A 26,392-nucleotide genomic window follows, 5' to 3' on the forward strand; every position below is an offset into this window, starting at 1 on the left:
TGTTAAATAACCAATGGGGAGATAGTCAAATAAATCTATTGGTGCTTATAAGTAAGACAGAGGGCATTGCATAAGCTTTCCCTTACATTTCAAAAATGGAGGCAAAAAATAAAATAGGATTAGGCCCCACGTAGGATATTTAATAATCAACTTAATATTCAGCTTAGTAATAAACTAGGCTTTATAGAACATCACCTTTAGTGGCCCAGGTTTTTCTGGAGAGTCAAAAAACAGTTATTTTTGAAGGCAAATACCTGGAAAAAGAATCAACAGAGCCTGGTATTTGTGATTCTGTTTAATTTTAATCACTCATTCAGAATACCATTATTACATAAGTTCATTTTTTTTTTCTATTCTCATTACTGATTCAGCCATTAGAAGAATTACCAATTTAAGGATTAAAAACCCTTTTATGACATATGGAAAAACTCAGTTTTATATAAGTTTCTGTCCAGATTGGGGGCTAATACCTCTTCCACCAATTGACACACTTCACTTTTTTGATCTTTAATTAGCTGCCATGGAGAAGTCACACCCCATCTGCTTGCCCAGTTTCCAGGATATTACACTAGCTCCAGTTTTCTATTATTTACAATTGCAGGTTATCAGAGCTATGCTGATCTTAAACCATGAAAGCTATGTCTTGCAGATTTTGCCGATGTTTGCTATAGCCAGAGCAATGAATGACACTATATGCCTTAATGTCACCTGCTTTAAAACTCACCTGCAATTAGTAGTGAATTTTCCAGTAGCAGTCATTTGTGGGAATGATGGATGTCAATTCTATAAAGCACACATTTTCAGCACTCACATTCAAGGGTTAACCAAGAATTTAATAAATATTCTTCTTACAGTCCAACTGAAAATGTTTTATAGTAATAAATTAAGTTAAACCAGCAATCATTTTTGAGAAACCATTGTATTCCGGGCACTGTATGGTATATTAGGAAAGTAAAGGGTTGAGTATTCACATATGGTCTGCAACCTTGTTTCAAGGGAGAAAATCAAACTTCTCTAAATGCTTTCTTCACTTGGAGTCAAGGACACATTTTTATTGTTTATCCTCCTACATTATTATCCCTCACTTTTTTTTTTTTTAAAGGTTTGCTTTTACTGGTTCCTCTTCACATTTAATCATCAGGTTTCTGCTTTGAGGCATAGCCTTTGGATCTTCTCACTATGTATACTGACTTCCTTGGTGACAACATTCAGTAGCGTGGCTTTTACTATTATCTCTATGTTGATGACTCCAAATTTATATCTGAAGCCTTAACCTACTTGCTGAACTCTAGACTCTATATATCAAATCACTTATCCAGTATAAACACATGAAGTTCTGATAGGAATCTCAAAATTAGTAGGAGTTTCAAAATCAACCAGTCCAAAAATAATATCCCGATTCCCCCAGCCTGAACCAAACGTAATCTCCTTATCTATTTGGAAACTCAGTGCCACCAGTTGCACAGGCCAACACTTAACTCCATTTTTTTTTTTTAAATTCATATCCAATCCATCAATATATCCTGGCAGCTCTACCTTTAACATATAACTGGAATCCAAACAGTTCTCATGACTTCCACTGCTAATACTGTGTGGCTCAACCTGATGACTGTAACATACTCTTAGCACAGTGGTAGAATCAGGTTGTTGAAAGCAAGACAGGTCATGTCATTTCTTTCATTAACACCCTTCAATGGCTTCTCATCTCAGGGTAAAATCCAAAGTCCTTACAATGGTTTTCAAGATACCATAAGATTTTAACCCTTTGTTATATCTCTGATCTAATCTCCTCAACCCTCCCTCCCACTACATACACCTATCATATACTGGTCTCGCTGTTCTGCAAATATGTCTCAAGATCTTGGTGCTCATGGTTCCCTTAGATTAGACTGTCCTCCCACATTTAATTAATGACTATGATCAAATTTCATTTATCACAAAGCCCTCCCTATCAACATGATTTAAAATGGCTATCTCCTCCATAGACACCCTCCATTATTCCATTTTCCCTTCATTATTTTTCTCCATAGCACCTACCATCATTTGAAAAAGTTAGGTTTTCCATTTTTCTTTGCTATCTATGTAGTTAGAAGGAATGTTTTGCTTAAGGGACACTCAGCAGAGAAAATGATTTTGAATTATGTCATCCATTTTTCATAACTGTTTTGACCACTTTGTTTTGTTTGTATGCATATGTGTGTGTTTTCTCTTTTGAACAAATTAAGCTTAGTAGCAAGAGAAAAAAGAGGAGCAGTAATAATGCCTGAGGAGGGGCAGAGGAAGTTTCAGAGTGGGTGACACAAGTTGGGTTATGAAAGACGATGCTCCATTTGGATAAAGTGGGGAAGGAAAATCAAGGCAGAAGGAATCAATTATGCAAAAGCACAAAGTGAAATTCTTAGTCTTGTTTTGAGGAATGATGAAAGCTGAGCCTTAATGTATGGCTTTTAGCTTTGCAGTGAGGAGAGGGGAGATGAGAAAGTTTCTTCATTTGGGTTCCCTCAGAAGATCCTGTGAGATCTAGAGCATACACAGTTTACTGGCAGGTGATCCCAGGAAACAGATTTAAGGGAATAGGGAAGTTATCTAGCTAGTCATCACCATGGGCAACTAGAGATGAATCCTGCTAGAACACTCTGGAAGACTGTGTAGAGCACACCTCAAAGTTTACTATGGGCTGAAAAAAGCTGGGATATTCATCCACTACTTACCATCCCACCAGTGGATGGAAGCATTAGTTCTCTGTACGACTGCCCTGTCTTGTGCACGGGTCAAGTATTTTTCAGCAATGGAAAGAAGCCTTTGGTCAAACTCACTGGTGTTTGCAGCAAGCAACTTCCTGCATGTAAAAGTAAATTTTAAGTGATACGAAGTGGTAAACCAACAGTTGATGCAAAGTCTTTTTCTCAGTATCTTAATGCTATCCTCTCACTCATTCTTTTTTATTTCCTCACGCCAGCTCACTGTATTACTCAGGAATGCTCCTGTCAGGGCTCGGTTCTCTACTCCAAACAGGAATGCTTCCCTCAGCCCCGTGAATAAACTGGTCTGTCTTAGGAGAAGAAATGGAGAAAATAACATTCCCATAAACTCTAAATCCCCAGCCCGCAAATTGTTTTTATTTGGAGGCTTTCTGCAAGATCTACCCCAAGATCTGACAGCCGTTAAAGTAATAAAATAGCTGGTGAATTAGAAGCAAGCGGAATAATCTCCTCCCTTATAGAAGATCACAGAGACTGAGAATTTCCTTTTAACTGGATTTTTAACAGTCCCCTTAAAGCAACCTTCAGTCAAGCACAACAGCCCAGCTGTGTGGTCTAGTGAAGAGGTAGGGTGTTTTATTCTATTTTTGGCCCCCCAAAAATAGAATTAAGAATTCACTTTAACGAACTCTTTTTATTTCCCCTTTTTGGTGGAAATGGGGTTGGAAGATCAAGGTTCCCTGTTTCTATATTCCTTGAAGTAGAATTGAGTGACATTTTGCTAAAAAAAAACTCAAGTAAGCTTTTGGTTCATCATCAATTCAAGTTATCTTCATTCCAAATGCATCTCAACTTGACAATTTCCTACTGAAATAGGGATTTTGATATTTGAATTTGACTCACAAACTTAGTTTGAATCACTTCAGCTTTCTGTGAGTCAAATTATTTTTCTAGAAATGGGAATAAAAGTAACAATCTCACAGGATGGTGAAGGGTTTTATGTATGTGTGAGGAGTTATACATACGTTAGGCACTATTTTTATTAGTTCTACCTTTAATGCTAGAGCTAGCTTTGTTGACCTTAAGTAATTTAACTTCTCTAAGCACAGTTACCAAATCTGTTAAAAGGATTGGAATAGATCAGTGGTTCTCAACTGGGGCAATTGTACATTTATCGTTGTCTGAAGATATTTTTGGTTGTCACAACAGTGGCAAGGAGGTTGTGTGCTACTAGCATCCAGTGGGTAAAGGCCACCTATATCTCTATTGTTATCTCTATATCATCTAGATCTCTATCCATATCATCTGTATCTCCGTCTCTATATCATCTATATCTGTAACTCTGTCATGTTTAGAAGGAATGCTTCCCAATTTAAAGGGGGGAAGAAAACAATTCATAAGGATTATAAAGATTATAGATGGTCTTCTCGTGGAGGAAAAACAGCAGTTCTTTTCATATAATTATCAGGTCAACCAGGATAAAGAAGTTTTACTTAGGAAGATAGAAACTTAAAGGAAAAGGCTCACTTTTATTTATTTTGGGGACTAGTGACCGATGGAATGACACTTTTCTGTGTGCTTATTTTATTTTTCTTTAATTTGGTTTGGTTTGCCTCCCTCTCTTTGGCATGCTGGATGAGCCTGACTTCTGATGAGGGCAGGGCACCGTTTTAGTTATGCTTGCGCTTGTGTTGAAGTTCTCATCCCTAAGGCAAGGATTTGATAACATTCATGAGTTTAACCGTTTAATTAATCGGTGTGATTCATTTGGTGTTTTATTTGACTTGTTTTATTCACATGAATGCAATAAGAGCTGTTGATTAAAACACAACAGCCTTCTTATGGTGTAGTTGATGAAATTAGTCCCAAATGATACTAAGACTTGGAAAATTACCTTTAACTGGAGATTTTGTGTAGCTCCTGGGTTTATAATTTTGCTTTTGTGTGCCAGAAATATCTGTTGTCTTTACAGGCCTGCCTAAAGCTATCTAGAAACCAGAATTATCCAGTTTACTTTTCACACGTTTAGCCTGTCCTACCTAAAGGTAGATATTCCTACCTTCAGGAATATCCTTTTTTATTCATTCTCCTAGTTTGTCTGTATTGCTGGCCTGCCACAACACATGCTTCTTCTATACAAAGAAAATATATATAATAAAGAAAAGGTGTAGGAATGTTTGTTTTTTCCTTTTCTTCCTCTCTGGGCACAGGATTTGGGAGTGGATAGGTGTTGACCATTGGAAAATGATGCGAAAAGAATTTGGCATAGAAAAGATATGAGGAAAAATCGGTCCTGGTAATAATTCCAGTTACATGAGAAATATGGTCTTTTGAAGCATCATGTGTTTACTGAGGTGAACTGATAATTGATTAAATGACTAATTCCAAATGTTCTCACAGGCCGATATCCACATTATCAGCTTTCCTCCATCCTCATGCCAGGTGTATGGCATATTCCAAATGGAAGCTGCAGACACTGAGCTGCTTGATTTTTCCCAGCCACTGAGTAATAGGTCCTGTACAGGTTCTGGGGGCTTCCAGGCTCACTTTTCCCCACAGAGCCCAGAGCAGAGCCTTGCACACAGTAGGGATGCAATCAGTGGCTTGTTTCCTTGCATATTTGTTTTTATGAGTTAGTGAGTAAGCGTTGCAATTGCTTACATCTTTTTCTTGCCTACTATAAGCTTAGTGATGACAGGGATTATAGCTTGATTACTGTTATAACACCAACACCTGGCACAATATCTGCATAAAATAGGTGCTCAGTAAATATGTTGAACTAAAGAATGCATGCCCAAGCAGAACTGTTTCTTGGAATTCCCACTAGGCCACTGTAGGGTGATCAATTATCCTTGACCTAGAAGTCAAACAGTAAGGCTCCAGGTGCAGTTCCATTCCTTCTCCATTATCTAGTCTTTTGTAAATCTTGAAAGTTCTGCGCCTCCATTTCCTTACCTGAAAAATGAGCAGAAACTCCCTGGTCTCTCATCTAGAGCTGTTAAGAGACTCTTTCAAGACGATGCAGCTGAAAGGGCACTCTGAATTTTAGCTGCTGTATAAATGCATGATCAAACAGGGCACGCCATCTGATATTGATGGGAGAAAGATTTTATAAAGTGAAAAGGAAGTGTAAGACATTGGAGAACACTGAGTTCATCAGAATTCTCAGGGTTGTACATTATGTGTTTGGAAGAAACGTTGGATAAACTACTCGAGGAAGTGAGTGAGACCCTTCAGCACTCCCACCCCAAGAGGCATGCTCCAAATTCAAATGACACTCAATGAATTCTCTTCTAAGAAAGGATCTCCAATTAAGTGCTAGCTTTTTGTTTATAGAGTGGGATATAAATCTCAGGCCCGAGGTCCATTGCTTGGGACACAGAGGATGGGGTTTCTTCCCCGATAACCTTTCCCAGAAATTAATCAAAGAGGCAAAGTTTGTTTAAGACTTTGAGATGATGCCTGTCTATGGAAATACTAAATTAAAAGCCTGCCTGGGAGATGCACATATTATAATCCAGCCTCATGTGTAATCATGTTACAGAATCATATTGGACTGCAGTGGATCTATAGAAAATCTGGCCTGTGTTCCATAGACTCTAATGTATTAATATAGGTGGAAACTTTGAGTTCAATTTCATTAGCTAGAAAGCTGATCTCACAAAGCAATGTGGGGACAGACCTGGAACGAGAACCCAGCAGTCACCTCATAGTATACCAAATGTCTTAGAAGTGGGTTTTAAATTTTGTCTTATTTGTTGCATTGATCGAAAGCAATTGGACAGCTAAGGTATTATATCATGGGTTTCCCATTCCTTTTCTCCTGCATTTCAAACTAGGCAGATGAAGACTGGTAACAGTTTACAAATGGATGTCAGAATCTTAGTTCACTTTATTCAAGTGTCCCTTCATTTATCCTTAATTCATCAAACATGTATTAGATGCTGAAATGGTCTGAGCATCTGGAGTTGCATGGGGAATTGTAGTAAATACGGACAAACGTAGTGTGTATGTGTGATTCGAAATGTTTACTAGTTGTGTTATGAGAGAAGAAACATACCATGAAAATGAAACATTTGGCTCTTGGGCTAATTTCCAAGATAAGTTTGAAAAAAGAAAACCTCCATGTTCTACGTTCCCTCTTCATGACTGTGTTGAATCAGGACTGTAAAGCCAGGAGGGATTTGACTGCAGTATTCCCTTTCTCTTACACAAATTAAAGAGAATATTGACTTTCAAAGTATGCCTTCTCTCATCTTGATAGTTTTGCAAGATTACCTGAAAATTTTATAACAGTTTGACGCTCCCTTTAATTAATTCATTCAGCAAGCATTTATCAATACCTATTGTATGCCAGGCCCAGGGATAGACACTGGGGAGTAAAGACAGAAATAAGGTTGTCTGAAAAGAGCTCATTTGCAAATAAACAGGTAAACACATAGCTTACGATTCAGAGTGATAATGCAACTGTATCAATTTATCCAAAGTACAGAGAATGCACAGAGGCTGTAGCAGCCCAAAAGGGCCATGCCAGTCCAAAGCCAAAAGAAGACAACGAGCATTTTCTGATACATGAACTTTTATTCAGGGCTTACTTACAGGGTAAGAAGTCGTGGAGAGATCATGACAGCTCTCTCAGGCCAGGCAGGCATTACATTCGCAGGGAAGACAACCGAGGAATGCAAAAAGGGCAGAAAGATTTTATAAGGGTTTAAGACAAAGGCCTTCCTAAGGGTGGGGGGAGCATAGATGCAGGAACAGGTCACTTTGACCTCAGGGATGGTGCAGGAAGGACTAGAATAGCACTTGAATAATTACATTTTGCTCTTTTTGCCAGACTGAGTCTCTCACTTCCTGCCTGCTTGCATAAAGTTATGTTTTAAGGTCAATTTACCCTTTCTCTTTACTGGCTTAGAAAGACAATAGGTTAAATATTTAGCTGCCTAGGTCATGCAGACTGCTGTGCACCAAAGATCTGCAGGCCTGTTTTGCTCAGGTCATGGGTTGCCGCAGAGGCATATGGAGGAAAGTGAAAGTAATCAGATTAGGGTTCTTAGGAGAAAGTTAAGCTTAATTTACATTGGGGAAGATGAAGTTGAAGGCAGGTATGGACACATCAGACTGAAGGAAGAGAGGTCTACAATGTGGTGTGTCCTGGGAATTATAAGAAATTCATGATTACTGGAGCAAAAGGTGTAAGAAGGCATAGTGATGATATTTGGTCTAGCTATTACTAATTTAACATGAGTAGGACAAATCCATCTCACAGGGTTCCATTAGTGGGGATTTGCATGGAGTCATTCATTCACATTCTCTCCTTCTCTCCCTTGGACTAGTTATCTTTGTGATCCTACAGTTGAAATATAGTTAAACACAGCAGTGTCCTTGTAAAATTAGCTATACTTAATTTAGAATTGACAATATGACTGCAGAGATATGATTAGGAGGCCGCTTTGAAATACTTTTCTGTGGCCAGATCAGGTCCTGTCCAACATCTTTGTCCCTCCTTTCCATTGCCTGCCAGCTTCATTCTTATTTTCTAATAAGCTCTTCCATCCCTTCTTGGTTGTTTTATATATGACCCTATTTGTCTGTGGCTGCAGGTTAAGGATTGTATACCAGGCCTAGACGTTTCAGTGCCTGACTGGTTTGAAATCTCTCTTTCTAGAATTCTTCTGAGTTTCCTGAGGAGTCTTCCTGGGGGGCTGAGCCAGTGGAATTCAGGCTCTCTTCCTTCGCTTGATTTCTGGCAGCTCCACATTGATCTGTTATATAAATTGGGGCTATCTACAAGATCTCATTTGAACAAAGGGTTATTACGCTTCATTAAGTTTGAAAAATCACTCATCACTCTTCTAATTCTCATCTTTTGAGGATAACTTCAGGCCCACAGTCAAGGTGACTGTATCAAGAAAATATGGCAGTCTGTTCCCAGAACTGTACTCACACATGGGTCTTTTAACCCCAGGGAGGGTTCCGAATGCTCAGCCACATTGTCTCCGGTCAGGGAAGTGGAGGTCCCCAGGGGCCAGGATTTCCCCTCAGGTGTAGGCTTAACTGTCTCCTGGTTGGTGCCTTTTAGCTTTCATCAGGAACTCTGTCTGTAATTTTCTTGGCCAATATTTTGCTCAATTTAGTAAACATTAAGTAAGTATTTACTAAATTTACTGTGCTCAGCCTTGGAGGCATAGGTTAAGAAAAGATACTGTCCTTGCAATGGAGATTTTCATTCACTGCTTGGGGGAAACAGACCTGGTCACATCTGCCCCCTTCGGTGGAACACGAGCTACACTAGAGGCACATGTACAGTGCACAGATGGAGAAGCCCTTCCTGGATGCTCCGGGAGTCCAGGCACAGCACTGGAATAGGTGACATTCAAGTTGGGCACGAAGTGGTGAGTGGGCATTGTCCAGATGGAAACGACATGCATTCCCAGCAGAGGAGAAAACAGGAGCAAAAGACAGGATTTTGAAAGGCCTTTGGTGTTTGAGCAATACTGAGTAGCCCTGGACAGCTGGAGTGTGGACACGGGGTGCTTTGGGCAAAGACTGTTGCAATGTACTTTTGCAATAAGTGAGTTTATTTAAATCAATAAAAACTGGAATCACAGTGTGTTTGTGGTGTGTGTGTGTGTGTGTGTGTGTGTGTGTGTGTGTATGTTTCTATCCCCATATGGTTTTTCTTTCTTTCTTTTAATTTCTTTTTAATTATGACAGCTATTCACCAAACATGTTTTTGTTTATCCCAAACTAAGTATACAGTTTCAACATATGGAGCGTATTTTGTTTTACTTCAGTTTATCTTAAGAAATCAGCTTTCCTAACTCTTCTTGGCAGTATACCCAAATAATTTCTGTCTTTTTAGTTCCCTTTCCCTACCTTAGTTTAGTTTCCTTTAGATTACTTTCTCTCCTTCTTTTCCTTCAGTTATAATTTATCTCTATCTCTATCTCTTCCCTCCCCTCCCCTCCCCTCCTCTTCACTTCTCTCCCCTCCCCTTCCCTCCCCTTCATTCCCTTCTTTTACGTTCTGAAATATCATGGAAAATTTCCCATGTTAATAAACTGGCTCATTTGGTGGCAGGGACTACCCTTGGTTTCTGGACATTTAAGCAGCCTAGAAAATGCACAGGATGGAAAAAAAGGTTAATAAACAAGTCAGGTATGTTATTTGTTCCTTTAAATTAACCTGGCATTCAGATTCCTTCATAATCTGGACTAACCTATGTTATCAGCCTGAGTCTGTGTGATATGCTCTCAAATCTTGATGCATTTCCCGCCTCTGTTCTTCCTTTTCTTTGAAAGTCGCTTTCATTTTCTCAGCCGACTGCACTCCACTTACCCTTCAAGATCCAACTCAATGCCCCTCTCCTTTTAACACATTTCAATATACTCCCAGGCAGTATTTTCTCCTCTGGAGTCTTTACAGTTTTGTACATTCCTCTATCATTACTCTATCATTATTGGTATTTATTTTCATATATGTCTTCACTAGATTGGGGTAAATAATTATTTCTCATTGTCTCCAAACCTGCAGTGCCCAATAGATGTATTGGCACAGAGTTTGTGCCCCATAAATTCTCGCTGAAGAAATGCCTCCTGGAAAAGAGATTGCAAGTTTCAACAGCTGCTAGAAAAATCTTGTCTTAAATACTCATGCAACTCTTCCTTCAAATCCTTTTCAAACTTCCCAATTTGATGAGAGCTAGAAATGTCAGAAGCTAGGTACCAAGGCAGAAAGCCATTTGGAACACTGAGTATAAGATCAATATGGGGAAGTAACCTCTTTCATGGTATTTACATTCATATACCAGAAATTGTCTCCTAGTGGACTTCAAAGACAGTGTAGAAGCACAGTCATCTATTCATGAATATTTCTGCAGTGACACTAGACTTGGGATGATGATGAAAGGGTTGATCATGCATGCCAACTCTGAAAACTGGAATTGGTTGCACTATCCTGAGATGGTTGCTGAAGATGAGAGTGCTGTGAACAACTGGGGAGGTTTGCCAGAAGTGTGGGAGGAAGGAGGAGTTGCTCATGTAATGTATGCTAGCAGGGGTCATACATCTTAATCCACCCCACCCCCAGCACGTTACTCGACACGTTATGTCTGATCATAAGGGACTGTTGAATGAATGGACAAGTGAATGAATGAATAAATGAAGATGCTCTAACCTGTCAAATAGCGGAACTAAAAATTAACCAGTTTCATCACCATAATTTTATAATTTCTGCCTCCTTGCCTGAATTGTATTATGTGTCTTCTTCAATGACTTTGTGATATGAGAGTTTTAATATTAAATTACATGACACTTCATTCCGGAAACTTCATTTCAGCACCAGTGATGTTGACAGTGGCTTCTTCTTATCACATTGTTCAATTGGAGACTGTGTACTGAGTAGGGCTAATGCCCTGTGGACCAGGCCTAGGTTCTGATCAAGCCTCGATGACTGTAGTCTCTTCCCCCTAACTACCACCCTCTACTAAGGGGTTTGGAAGGAGCAGTAATAAAAGGTGGCAAGAGAGAGAAATGAGAAGATGGTAAAATAGATGAGGTGGGTTGTGGGCCCAAGTAGGGTGGTGGAATGGGAGGCATGAATGGTGGGAGAACAGGGGGACGAGAGGAGCAGAGCTGTAGAGGTGACATACAGGAACCTACAGGTGCCAGGGGTGGGCTTTTGGCGCTGCCCCCGATGTACGCTCCTTCATTTATCATGGGCAAATCAAACAACTTTTGCATAGTAAGAGTCCTCAACACCCATCTGGCACTTTTTATTGCAGGATCTCAGCACTGGGTGTTGGGTTGGGTGCCGTTCTGCCACATCAGAACTGCCAGACTCTGTTTACCTGGGAGAAATCCCAACCTCCTTGCATCTCATTAGAAAGGTGGTATATGAAGAGGGAAGGGTTTTTGTAAAACATCAAATGCTACAGAAACAGGTTTTGATTATTATTTTTATATAGTCCTATGGAAGGATAGGACTTTTTCAAATGGGGAAACTCAGTCCCGGTGAGGTTGCGTACCAGAAGTTAAGAGGCACACAATTTTGTCAGCGGCCGAGTTCTAGAATGCAGCTTCCTGACTTTCACCCCCATTTGTTTTAGTTTTTGCCTTCCCTACCCTCATCCTCAGAAACCAGGTTGCCTCTGATAGTTACAACAATACATGAAGTTTATTTAGGAACTGTTTTTCATTACAAACGGGTAAATATGCTTATTGTATTTGTTCTCCTATAGCTAGCACGTTAAACTTCCATTTAAACCTCAAGTTAAATAATCTAAATAAGGACTTTGTTTTTAGGGTTGGAAAGGAATTATCAGGTTAAACAGCTCACAGATCTGGATCCTGAGTCTTTGAGTGTTGACTTGCTCACCTGGTGCCCAGGGGCACACTGGTTGCAGAGCTAGTGCTGGTACAAGACACCGGGCCCCACACTGCCAGTTGACCCAGAGATCACACCCTTCCTAGGCAACTTGAAGCATTTCAAGCTGCCTGTGACGGTGACTCCTAAGCCATCAAGACAGCCAGGCCAGACGCCCTAATGGCTTTTCCACACACTTTAGAATGCACAAGTGTCCTGAGGAAAAGACAATAGTCCTGAATAGGAAGGAGAGTGGCCCCCCAAGGCCCCATCCCCTGCCCCAGAGAGAGGGTGTCGTCGAGTCCTGACTGGAGAGCAAAGGAGGAAGGGGGATGGGAGCTCCCACCTGGCGATCTGTTTTGTTTTGCTTCAAGACTTGCCCTCCACGTTTTCCTTCTCAATCTCAGTGGGGAAACTTCTCCTTTCTCTGGTCTTAGAGACAGCTTGGGTTTCCCAGCTCTCTCTTCTTCAGCCAGTAAGCCCATGTTTGAAATCCAACCAGGAAGATGAATTAAACTATGGCTACACACTGTCAGCCTGAAGGCAGCATCTTTACAAACAGCCAGAGGCTGCATAGCTGATGCTTTGAAGACCATTTCCAGCCCAGGGGTTAGCCTGACTTCAGCTGAGAATTGTCACCAGGTCTGTAAAGGGTGAAACAGAAGCTCCTCTGAAAACCCTGATTTCATACCATGAACAGATCGCATTCTACACTGAGGCTTTAATAGTTTTGGGAAAAGCATTATGGTTTTCGTTTTTTGATAAGAAATCAGCAAAAACCTCATGAACCATCACACTAACGTAGTGCTTTCTAATTTACAAAGCACTTCCACTGGCCTCACCTCTCTTTGTCTTTAAACCACTGGACAACCAACCGGATCGGAAGAATTATCGTGGAACCATAGAATCCCCCTCTCTCTCCGCACTCCAGCTCCGTTATCATCACTCCTGTCCTTGAACACGTAACATTTCCTCTTGCCAAAAAAATCTCCTAATAATTTCTCTGTCAGGACTTCCCAACCAAACCTGGTCCGTCCTCTCCCCCTTTCTGTAATTAACTTTGTCTTATCCTTCAGTTGGGAGCTCAAAGCAAATTTTCTCAGGGAAGCGTTCACCAACAGTCTTCCTTATATACCATCATAGAAACAGGTTTCTATTTTCCAGGGTATTTGAAATCAGTTTTTAATTATTCATGTCTTTCAGTACGATTACTTTAATATGTCACCCCATTAGGCTGAAAATTGTTTCTGTTTTTAGCTTATTGTTGTATCTACAGCACATGTCTAGAACATACTGGCTCCATAAATACTTGATAATGAACTGAATGGCACCCACTTAGTCTTTCAGCCTAGAAATGTGAGGCTCAGTGCAACATGTCGTGGTCATATAACTAATAAGGATTTTTGGAGTCAGGGAGACTTGAGTTCAGATTCCAGCAGTGCTGCTTATTCTCTTAGGTGGTTTTCATTGAGTCTCTCTCTTTTCCTTTATCTATTAAATTCAAATAATAGATCAGAACTAACAGGATCATTGTGAGTCTTACAAGAGATAGCATGTATACAGGACTTAGACTATTGTTTGCCTACTCTTCATACACGTTTAATAAACTCATCATATATCTTTTCTCACTCTAGTTTATGAAACTATTTCCATACTGTTCAAAAGATCAATATCTTCTTCTAAGTGGGAAATCTGAAGCAAAAGGAAGGGGGTATAAGTGCAGATTTGTTGTTTGTTTTCCTCTTTCTTCCCCCCTTTGGCTTGCAATGGAATGAGAGAGAGATTATAAAATATCTTTTATGAGTTAATAGAAATAGAAGCTAATATTTATTTAGCTTCTTAAGCATCTTCCTAAATAGCTGGTATAAGGCTTGCTGCTCTCTCATTTATTCCAAATAACAGGGTTGCTTGAATGACAGAATCAAAATGGGAGTACAGTCGTTCTTAAGGCAATGAAATGAAAGATTTTTCTTGGTGAAACTACAGAGTGAATGAACAGTGATTTTACTGGCAGGTTTGCTACGTAAGGGAGCTAAGGAAACAGCCTAGAAGGCAGTTAAAGTTGTCTGAAGAGAAAGCTCATGAAGTTAAAAACAAAACAAAACAAAACAAAACAGAAGAGAGTTAAGTATCACATTTCCAGAGATGGTTGACTCTGGTTTCTTGACACTTAATCCACCAGTCCACCTGAGTATTCTATCATATTATGATTTTCAATGCATAATCTTTATCTTTGGTTTCATATTCCTAAGCTATTAATGGCAGAGCACAGACCAAGAATATTTGTAGAAATGCTAGTACATGTCATGTCTAGGGGATATAAAAATACTGTATTTCAAGGATTCTGTTTCAGGCTAAAAATGAAAGAAGGATATTGGAAAACCTACACAGATATAATTTAATGTATGTTATCTAATTCATTTACCTTCAAAACATCTTTAGTACAGCTGGGTTAGAAACAGTAATCGAACATATTTAACACTTTCACTGGAGAGAACGATGGCTCAGGTTCATTGAGGTGGGGAATGAGATGGTGGTGTAGGAACCAGCAGGGATGTTGGAGTTGAACAGATCTGGGTTCACATTCTAACAATGCCATTTAGAGCTCTGTGATATTGAGAGGCAGGAAACAAAATGTGGAGATAATGCTCACATCACAGGGTAGCTATCATTACATAAAAATTAGAAAATTAGATGAGTAACATAGATATACTAATTCCTGTAAAATGGTCCAAATCTAATAAATGCTGTTTCTTTTTTCTGAAAGTAGTTGTTCTGTATGATTTCCCTGATAAATCTCTTTTTTAAACAAGAGAGAAAGCATAAAGTATCTTTGAAATAATAAATCAATATGTTTCATTCTTTCTTTCCCTCTTTAAAAAGTTCAAGCATTGAGGAAAATTCATGTGAAACTTTGAAAAAATTATACTACAAAAATAGTTTAATTTGAAATTAAATTTTAAAACTATAGTCATTTTGTTTTATCTGTCTTATTTATTGTCCTAGCGAAAAAAATAGTAGCAAACTCTTTTTACTGGGTCACTTCCCTTCTTGTAAGCATTTTAAATCATCAAACATAAAAATAATTATAAAAAGCATACTGAAGGGTTTTGAATTTTTACAGAGAGAGGTCATGCCACTTCACTGCTTCAACCATCCTTTTACTTCCCATTGAACTTTGAATTCAAATTCCACTTGACTCCTGTAATGCAGCCCTATTATTGTTATTTTAAAATTCAAAGTTTTTATGGCCTTCAAGACCCTCCGTGCTCCAGCCCCCGCTTTCCAGCTTCATATCTTACACTTCTTCCCTTGGACCCTCTGTTTTTTATACTACAAAGTTAGCTCTTTTTTTTTTTTTTTTTTTTTTTAAATTCAGTTTTAATGAAATACATTCACACACCATACAATCATCCATGGTATACAATCCACTACCAAGTTAGCTCTTGCCTCAAAGCCTTTGTATGCGTTGTTTCTTCTGCTAGAGTATTGCCTCTGTGATTTTTCTATGGCTAGCTCCTAATCAGTATTCAATTTCCAACTCAAATAGTACTTCTCTGAGAAGCCTTTGCTGGGCACCCCAGTAGATGGTGTGGGCTTACCCACTGTGTTATGCTGAGTTCTCAGATGACCCTAGTGGTCCACTCCCTTGGATAATACCTTCCTTTCACTGTGGATGGAACTGTGACTATGATGGGATATCATTTTCATGATCGTGTTTTGTTATATGGCACAATATGGAGATGAAATTAAGGTCCTTAATCAGTTGACTATAAATTAATCAAAAGGAAGATTATTCTGGTGGAACTGAACCACTCAGGGAGTCATTTAAAAGCAAAGGGATTCTTCTGTTGATGTGGAAGAAGAAGCAAATTGCCATGTTGTGACACAGCTTGTCACAGGAAGGCACATGGCAGGGTCCTGAGAATGACCTCAATTTCTGAGATGACCTCCAGGCAAAGGCCAGCAAATAAACAGGGACCTTAGTCCTCCAACAGCAAGGAACCAATTTCTTTCATCAACCTCAGTAATTTTGGAAGAGGGCATTGAGCTCCAGATGAGACTGAAACTCCAGCTGACATCTTAATTTCAGTCTGGTGAGACCTTGAGCACATGGCCCATTTGACTCATGCCTGGACTCCTGGCCCAGGGAAACCGGGAGATAATAAATTTGTGTTGCTTTAAGCTGCTCAATTTCTGGCAGGTTGTTCTGCAGCAGCAGAAAATAAAGACACCCAAAGTCACTGTTGCAGTTTCCTAGCTGCTAAACCAACTACCATAAAATGGGTTGGCTTAACAACAAGAAGTTGTTGGCTTATGGTTTTAAGGGCTAGAAAAGTTGCTTCCTCCTGGGGTTGGTATCTTCTGGCTGGTGGTCTTTGGGGTTCCTTGGCTTTTCCATCATGTGGCAATGCACATGGCAGCACCTTCTCTTTTCCTTCTGGGTTCTGTTGACATCCAGCTTCTGGCTGCTCCCCATGGCATCTCTTTTGTGTTCAATTTCCTTTGCTTTTAAGGACTTAAGCAATATTAGATGAAGGCCCACCCTCATTCTGTTCCAGCTCACCTTAACTAATATCATCTTTAAAGTTCCTGTTTACCTGCAGTAATAGATTAAGTTAAAGAACATGTGTTTTTCTGGAGTTCATAGCCATCACAGTCACTCTATCACATTGCATTAATTTATTTTCCTCATAGCTAAAACTCTTTGAAATTATCTTATAGCCTTTCTTGTTTATTTCAGTATATCCCCCTAGAATATACATTCCAGTAGAAAACAACTTTGGTTGTCATTCTGTAGGAATGACCATTCAGGCTATTTGAGAGGTATATTGGAGAGATTTATAAATCTGTTTCTATTTTTCTGTTAAAAACTGTAACTAATGTGCACTATATAGTATTGAGATTTTCTCAGTGGGACAAAATAACTTTTCTTTGGTATTCTTCAATTTACTAAATAATTAAATATGAGGGAAAGACTCAGAATTCTTCAAAATGAGAGAAGCGTCAAGCCAAAATTTCACATAAAATCATAAGCATGCAGCTCTGTTATTTTTCAAATAATACAATTGTTTATGGAAGCCACACAATATTTCAGCACAGAATTTTATTTTGCATAATGAAAAAAATTGAGGGTGGGGATGGTGGGTTTCATCCTCTGTAGTTATCGTGACCACATGTGGTGGTGGTGCCAGAACATTCCTCCCTTGTGTGTTTCATGCTCAAAATGATCCTCGTACTCAGCAGATCTGTCTGTTTTGTGAATGCTTGTTATTGTTATCCTGAAAAGGTAATCAGCAACTGCTTGTGCCAAAGAGGAGGGAGAGAGCTACATATTTGTATTTTGTGCTGTTATGGGAAGAATTGAACAATGGGATGCTCTTGTTTACTCTTACTGAACTTCCTAGCAAAGGCATAGATTGTTCATTATTTTTAAATCATCATACTCTCCAGGTAATATATTCCCCTGGGGTTGACCTTCTTCAAGCATAGAACTCAGTGACCCATTATATCCAGGTTAAAAATCTTAGAACTATGCAAAGAAATGTTGTTCTTGAAATAATGTTGAAAACAAGTATACTGCAATATCCAGTCTTGGTTGCCTTTACTTGATTGTCTAATTTGGGGGCTGTTAGCAACTGTAAGCTGGTATAAATGGTGCCACCTTCAAATCCTGGGTCTGCAAAAGGTTATATAAGACTCTGTTGCATGAATATGTTTATGACTTTAGCTGGTCAGTCTGCTGGATAAAGTCTTAAAACCCCAGCACTCTGTTTAATCCAGTTTTTTAAAACAGGGGAACCCATTCCAAGATTTGAAACTTGGCAAGCAGTGTCAGGCGTATGTGTAAAAATATTAGAAAGTTCTTTTTCTTAGTATGAGTTAAAAGTTCCCCCAAATCATCCCATCCAAAATAGGCATACTTCCCATTGATCCTCCTTGGAGTGTAATATTTTACCATTAATTCTTTGTGCTCAAGATTTACTGATTTGCTACCAGCAAAATGATGGGGATACTGTGTCAAATCTCATTTCTTTGCATTCTGTCCCCTAAAACAGGACTTCAGTTTAACCTTAAAGGTAGAAAAGCATATTGAGAAAGGAACAACCAAGCCACCCTCGATTCATATATTGACTTCTCTTATTTTAATGATCATGATAACTTCGGAGCCAGAATCTCCTTAAATGTTAAAAAATGAATACAGTAAATCTTAGCTTACTAGGTAAGATATGAGTTAATAAAAGACAAAGATTAAAACAAAACATGATTATTAATAGCTATTGTTATTTTAGGTGCCCTGCTAAGACATTTGTTGAGTCTCTTTATATGTCTCCAAGAACAGAATTAAGAATCAAATAAGGAAGCTCTAGGAAAAGACCAGGTTCAGCTCATTCTGAAGAACAGAAACCAAATTATTATTAAAAATTTTATTATTGTTGTTGTGGTTATTTATTTATAGACTGACAATTTCCTAAAGGCATGATATTGTGCTAATTGCTTTATGTATTATCTCACTAAGTCCTCACAACCTAGTATTTTTTCCTGTTGGGAGAAATGATACCTGTTACCACCTCCAGGGAAGGAGTCCTACCACCTGGATTGCAAAGGTATTTCAACCCATTCCAATGTAAGTGTTGGGGTCCCCAACAAAAGACATGACTCACAGGCACTGGATGGAATAGTGTTTACTCACATAGAGAAGAGACAAATCCAGGTCAACTACACTAGTGGTGTCAGTGCCCCATGGCCAGAGGGTCTTGATCCACAGCCAAAGCAAGGAGATGTCCATGTGTGCCCCTCTCTCATGTGTGCTGTAGGTGAGGGACCCCTCTCCTTCCCCTCAGGAACAGATACAACAACAGGGGTGAGTCAGGTGCCATAAAATAAACATACCTCTCAAGTTATTCTCCAGTGAATGTTGACATATGCTGGGGCAAAAGGGGAAAGAATGTGCAGGCAGGCCACGATCTGGTCAAGGATGAGTTTCTTCTCCAGGTACCCCCAAGAAGAGAGTCAGCCCACATTTATCATCCCCTCCAAGGAGCCAGGCTAACACATCTAGTGCCGAGTCCAGGGTCTGTTTGTGAGGCCCAGGGTCTATTTGTAATGCCCAGGGAAGAGTACAAGCCATGCTCAGACTGTCTCCTACCACAATTCCCATTTTATTGAGAAACATACTGACAAAGCTCACAATAAGCATATGGAGCTTTGATTTGATCTCAAATGTGTCAGACTGCAGAGAGGGTAACAATGGATGTGTGTGGGGAGGCGGGGCAAGATGGCAGACTGGTGAGCTGTATGTTTTAGTTACTCCTCCAGGAAAGTAGGTAGAAAGACAGGAACTGCGTGGACTGGACACCACAGAGCAATCTGACTTTGGGCATACTTCATACAACAATCATGAAAACGTGGAACTGCTGAGATCAGCGAAATCTGTAAGTTTTTGCGGCCAGGGGACCCGCGCCCCTCCCTGCCAGGCTCAGTCCCGTGGGAGGAGGGGCTGTCAGCTCCGGGAAGGAGAAGGGAGAACTGCAGTGGCAGCCCTTATCGGAAACTCATTCTACTGATCCAAACTCCAACCATAGATAGACTGAGACCAGACACCAGAGAATCTGAGAGCAGTCAGCCCAGCAGAGAGGAGACAGGCATAGAAAAAAAACAACACGAAAAACTCCAAAATAAAAGCGGAGGATTTTTGGAGTTCTGGTGAACATAGAAAGGGGAAGGGCAGAGCTCAGGCCCTGAGGCGCATATGCAAATCCCGAAGAAAAGCTGATCTCTCTGCCCCGTGGACCTTTCCTTAATGGCCCTGGTTGCTTTGTCTCTTAGCATTTCAATAACCCATTAGATCTCTGAGGAGGGCCCTTTTTTTTTTTTTTTAATCATTTTTTCTTTTTCTAAAACAATTACTCTAAGAAGCCCAATACAGAAAGCTTCAAAGACTTGTAATTTGGGCAGGTCAAGACAAGAGCAGAACTAAGAGAGCTCTGACACAAAAGGCAATAATCCAGTGGCTGAGAAAATTCACTAAACACCACAACTTCCCAAGAAAAGGGGGGTGTCCACTCATAGCCATCATCTTGGTGGACAGGAAACACTCCTGCCCATCGCCAGCCCCATAGCCCAGACTGTCCCAGACAACCCAGTGTGACGGAACTGCTTCAAATAACAGGCACACTCTACAAAACTGGGCGTGGACATTAGCCTTCCCTGCAACCTCAGCTGATTGTCCCAGAGTTGGGAAGGTAGAGCAGTGTGAATTAACAGAGCCCCATTCAGCCATCATTTGAGCAGACTGGGAGCCTCCCTACACAGCCCAGCAGCCCAGAACTGCCCTGGGGGGATGGCACTCACCTGTGACATAGCACAGTCATCCCTCAACAGAGGACCCGGGGTGCACAGCCTGGAAGAAGGGCCCACTTGCAAGTCTCAGGAGCCATATGCCAATACCAAGGACTTCTGGGTCAGTGGCAGAGACAAACTGTGGCAGGACTGAACTGAAGGATTAGACTACTGCAGCAGCTTTAAAACTCTAGGATCACCAGGGAGATTTGATTGTTAGGGCCACCCCCCCTCCCTGACTGCCCAGAAACACGCCCCATATACAGGGCAGGCAACACCAACTACACACGTAAGCTTGGTACACCAATTGGACCCCACAAGACTCACTCCCCCACTCACCAAAAAGGCTAAGCAGGGGAGAACTGGCTTGTGGAGAAGAGGTGGCTCGTGGACGCCACCTGCTGGTTAGTTAGAGAAAGTGTACTCCACGAAGCTGTAGATCTGATAAATTAAAGATAAGGACTTCAATTGGTCTATAAATCCTAAAAGAACCCTATCAAGTTCAGCAAATGTCACAAGGCCAAAAACAACAGAAAATTATAAAGCATATGAAAAAACCAGACGATATGGATAACCCAAGCCCAAGCACCCAAATCAAAAGATCCGAAGAGACACAGCACCTAGAGCAGCTACTCAAAGAACTAAAGATGAACAATGAGACCATAGTACGGGATATGAAGGAAATCAAGAAGACCCTAGAAGAGCATAAAGAAGACATTGCAAGACTAAATAAAAAAATGGATGATCTTATGGAAATTAAAGAAACTGTTGACCAAATTAAAAAAGATTCTGGACACTCATAGTACAAGACTAGAGGAAGTTGAACAACGAATCAGTGACCTGGAAGATGACAGAATGGAAAATGAAAGCATAAAAGAAACAGTGGGGAAAAAAATTAAAAAAATCGAAATGGACCTCAGGGATATGATAGATAATATGAAACGTCCGAATATAAGACTCATTGGTGTCCCAGAAGGGGAAGAAAAGGGTAAAGGTCTAGGAAGAGTATTCAAAGAAATTGTTGGGGAAAATTTCCCAAATCTTCTAAACAACATAAATACACAAATCATAAATGCTCAGTGAACTCCAAATAGAATAAATCCAAATAAACCCACTCCGAGACATATACTGATCGCACTGTCAAACACAGAAGAGAAGGAGCAAGTTCTGAAAGCAGCAAGAGAAAAGCAACTCACCACATACAAAGGAAACAGCATAAGACTAAGTAGTGACTACTCAGCAGCCACCATGGAGGTGAGAAGGCAGTGGCACGATATATTTAAAATTCTGAGTGAGAAAAATTTCCAGCCAAGAATACTTTATCCAGCAAAGCTCTCCTTCAAATTTGAGGGAGAGCTTAAATTTTTCACAGACAAACAAATGCTGAGAGAATTTGCTAACAAGAGACCTGCCCTACTGGAGATACTCAAGGGAGCCCTACAGACAGAGAAACAAAGAAAGGACAGAGAGACTTGGAGAAAGGTTCAGTACTAAAGAGATTCGGTATGGGTACAATAAAGGATATTAATAGACAGAAGGGAAAAATAGGACAAACATAAACCAAAGGATAAGATGGCCGATTCAAGAAATGCCTTCACGGTTATAACGTTGAATGTAAATGGATTAAACTCCCCAATTAAAAGATATAGATTCGCAGAATGGATCAAAAAAAATGAACCATCAATATGTTGCATACAAGAGACTCATCTTAGACACAGGGACATAAAGAAACTGAAACTGAAAGTGAAAGGATGGAAAAAAATATTTCATGCAAGCCACAGCCAAAAGAAAGCAGGTGTAGCAATATTAATCTCAGATAAAATAGACTTCAAATGCAGGGATGTTTTGAGAGACAAAGAAGGCCACTACATACTAAAAAAAGGGGCAATTCAGCAAGAAGAAATAACAATCGTAAATGTCTATGCACCCAATCAAGGTGCCACAAAATACATGAGAGAAACACTGGCAAAACTAAAGGAAGCAACTGATGTTTCCACAATAATTGTGGGAGACTTCAACACATCACTCTCTCCTATAGATAGATCAACCAGACAGAAGACCAATAAGGAAATTGAAAACCTAAACAATCTGATAAATGAATTAGATTTAACAGACATCTACAGGACATTACATCCCAAATCACCAGGATACACATACTTTTCTAGTGCTGTTGGAACTTTCTCCAGAATAGATCATATGCTGGGACATAAAACAAGCCTCAATAAATTTAAAAAGATTGAAATTATTCAAAGCACATTCTCTGACCACAATGGAATACAATTAGAAGTCAATAACCATCAGAGACTTAGAAAATTCACAAATACCTGGAGGTAAAACAACGCACTCCTAAACAATCAGTGGGTTAAAGAAGAAATAGCAAGAGAAATTGCTAAATATAGAGAGACGAATGAAAATGAGAACACAACATACCAAAACCTATGGGATGCAGCAAAAGCAGTGCTAAGGGGGAAATTTATAGCACTAAACGCATATATTAAAAAGGACGAAAGAGCCAAAATCAAAGAACTAATGGATCAACTGAAGAAGCTAGAAAATGAACAGCAAACCAATCCTAAACCAAGTAGAAGAAAAGAAATAACAAGGATTAAAGCAGAAATAAATGACATAGAGAACAAAAAAACAATAGAGAGGATAAATATCACCAAAAGTTGGTTCTTTGAGAAGATCAACAAGATTGACAAGCCCCTAGCTAGACTGACAAAATCAAAAAGAGAGAAGACCCATATAAACAAAATAATGAATGAAAAAGGTGACATAACTGCAGATCCTGAAGAAATTTAAAAAATTATAAGAGGATACTATGAACCACTGTATGGCAACAAACTGGATAATGTAGAGGAAATGGACAATTTCCTGGAAACATAGGAACAACCTAGACTGACCAGAGAAGAAATAGAAGACCTCAACCAACCCATCACAAGCAAAGAGATCCAATCAGTCATCAAAAATCTTCCCACAAATAAAGGCCCGGGGCCAGATGGCTTCACAGGGGAATTCTACCAAACTTTCCAGAAAGAACTGACACCAATCTTACTCAAACTCTTTCAAAACATTGAAGAAAATGGAACACTACCTAACTCATTTTATGAAGCTAACATCAATCTTATACCAAAACCAGGCAAAGATGCTACAAAAAGGAAAACTACCGGCCAATCTCCCTAATGAATATAGATGCAAAAATCCTCAACAAAATACTTGAAAATCGAATCCAAAGACACATTAAAAAAATCATACACCATGACCAAGTGGGGTTCATTCCAGGCATGCAAGGATGGTTCAACATAAGAAAATCAATCAATGTATTAAAACACATTAACAAGTCAAAAGGGAAAAATCAAATGATCATCTCAATAGATGCTGAAAAAGCATTTGACAAAATCCAACATCCGTTTTTGATAAAAACACTTCAAAAGGTAGGAATTGAGGAAACTTCCTCAACATGATAAAGAGCATATATGAAAAACCCACAGCCAGCATAGTACTCAATGGTGAGAAACCGAAAGCCTTCCCTCTAAGATCAGGAACAAGACAAGGATGCCCGCTGTCACCACTGTTATTCAGCATTGTGCTGGAAGTGCTAGCCAGGGCAATCCGGCAAGACAAAGAAATAAAAGGCATCCAAATTGGAAAAGAAGAAGTAAAACTGTCATTGTTTGCAGATGATATGATCTTATATCTGGAAAACCCTGAGAAATCGACGATACAGCTACTAGAGCTAATAAACAAATTTAGCAAAGTAGCGGGATACAAGATTAATGCACATAAGTCAGTAATGTTTCTATATGCTAGAAATGAACAAACTGAAGAGACACTCAAGAAAAAGATACCATTTTCAATAGCAACTAAAAAAATCAAGTACCTAGGAATAAACTTAACCAAAGATGTAAAAGACCTATACAGAGAAAACTATATAACCCTACTAAAAGAAATAGAAGAGGACCTTAAAAGATGGAAAAATATTCCATGTTCATGGATAGGAAGACTAAATGTCATTAAGATGTCAATTCTACCCAAACTCATCTACAGATTCAATGCCATCCCAATCAAAATTCCAACAACCTACTTTGCAGACTTGGAAAAGCTAGTTATCAAATTTATTTGGAAAGGGAAGATGCCTGGAATTGCTAAAGACACTCTAAAAAAGAAAAACGAAGTGGGAGGACTTACACTCCCTGACTTTGAAGCTTATTATAAAGCCACAGTTGCCAAAACAGCATGGTACTGGCACAAAGATAGACATATAGATCAATGGAATCAAATTGACAATTCAGAGATAGACCCTCAGATCTATGGCCGACTGATCTTTGATAAGGCCCCCAAAGTCACTGAACTGAGTCATAATGGTCTTTTCAACAAATGGGGCTGGGAGAGTTGGATATCCATATCCAAAAGAATGAAAGAGGACCCCTACCTCACCCCCTACACAAAAAGTAACTCAAAATGGACCAAAGATCTCAATATAAAAGAAAGTACCATAAAACTCCTAGAAGATAATGTAGGAAAACATCTTCAAGACCTTGTATTAGGAGGCCACTTCCTAGACTTTACACCGAAAGCACAAGCAACAAAAGAGGAAATAGATAAATGGGAACTCCTCAAGCCTAGATGTTTCTGCACCTCAAAGGAATTTCTCAAAAAGGTAAAGAGGAGACTAGGACTGGAATTGAGTTTCCTCGCCCTTCGGTTTGAGAAAAAAAGAATGTCTTTGAAGAGGAATTAGAGGAAGAACATGTGATAATCACATTAGTTCCAATAAAAGAGGAATCTCAAGTGGGTCATCAGATGGAACCAAGTACTTCAACTGCACAAGTTAAACCAAAGAAGTCTAGGAAAAAGGATAAAGTTCATCTTCCTCAAATGAATGAGCAATTCAAAGCTTGCTCAAAACGTAAAGTACCAATGCTTCCCTTGCCTACCATTTTGCCTCCTATTAATAAGGTACACCGGGACACTTTGCGGAAGTGGTGCCAACATTGTAATTTGAGTACCGACGGCCCGAAAATAGACGTTTATCTGAGGCTCCAGCAACATGCTTACCCTGAGCAAAAACAGGATATTCCTGACACACCAGAGGAGGCTAAGTTACAGTTATGTTCGAAGAAATGCAAGGTGATGCCCAAGACAGCAAAGGATCAAAAAAGTTGTAAGAGAAGGGAGAGAGAAGAAATGACTAATAGAGTTGAAGTGATAACTTCAGCTCAGGAAGCCATATTGGCATCATGGACAAGAATTGCTGCAAGAGCAGCTCAGCCTAAGACCGTGAATTCATGTCCCATTCCCACTTCTGTCGAAACCTTTTTGCTTCAAGCCTCTGGTGTCAGATGGTGTGTGGTCCATGGCCGAGTTCTCCCTGCAGACACCCAGGGCTGGGTTCGCCTGCAGTTCCATGCAGGGCAGGCCTGGGTACCTGACACTCCTAAGAGGATGATCTCTCTCTTTCTGTTACCAGCCTGCACTTTCCCATCTGCAGACGTAGAAGATAATATGTTGTGCCCTGAATGTGTGAAGAGGAATAAGAAGTTAATGAAAAGATTAATTCTAATGGGGAAGGAGAAGTGATCTGCTTCGAACACACCATCATCTCTCTTTTTGGATGGGCAATGTTTTAATAAACAGCAAATAGCCTAGAGCCCATAGCCAAATTGACTTGCATCCCAATGATTGCTATATGCTGTGTTGTGTGCTAATCATCCTCAGTGCTGCCTGCTTTCTTGAGTATAAATAGGAATTTCTGGATTCTGGATTTGGGGTTTGCCAAAAAGTGGCTGCTACTGCTGCTTTTTTATGAGTTAGGTTTAAGAAGAGGTTTTCCCATCTGCTCCAATTAAAGTGTTTCTCAATGAATTGGTTCCATATAAATTGCTATTAGAGGAGAGTTCCATTATAGAAAAAGCATCAGTAAATATTTTAACATTATGTAGCGATATAGAATATGTTTTTGCTCCTTTAAGAAATTTTCT

The 26,392-nt window shown here is 39.7% G+C and overlaps 1 protein-coding gene across 1 annotated transcript; it reads left to right on the forward strand.

The window, feature by feature from the left end:
- Nucleotides 1-10,621: 10,621 nt before the first annotated feature.
- Nucleotides 10,622-26,162, forward strand: LOC119508887 (developmental pluripotency-associated protein 2-like). Its single transcript, XM_037802610.1, has 2 exons — nucleotides 10,622-10,706; nucleotides 25,123-26,162. The coding sequence occupies exons 1-2, from the start codon at nucleotides 10,622-10,624 to the stop codon at nucleotides 25,989-25,991; spliced, it is 954 nt and encodes a 317-aa protein (XP_037658538.1). The 3' UTR covers nucleotides 25,992-26,162.
- Nucleotides 26,163-26,392: the final 230 nt, after the last annotated feature.

This window comes from Choloepus didactylus, chromosome 14, assembly GCF_015220235.1.
Source record: "Choloepus didactylus isolate mChoDid1 chromosome 14, mChoDid1.pri, whole genome shotgun sequence".
NCBI classification, from domain to species: domain Eukaryota; kingdom Metazoa; phylum Chordata; class Mammalia; order Pilosa; family Megalonychidae; genus Choloepus; species Choloepus didactylus.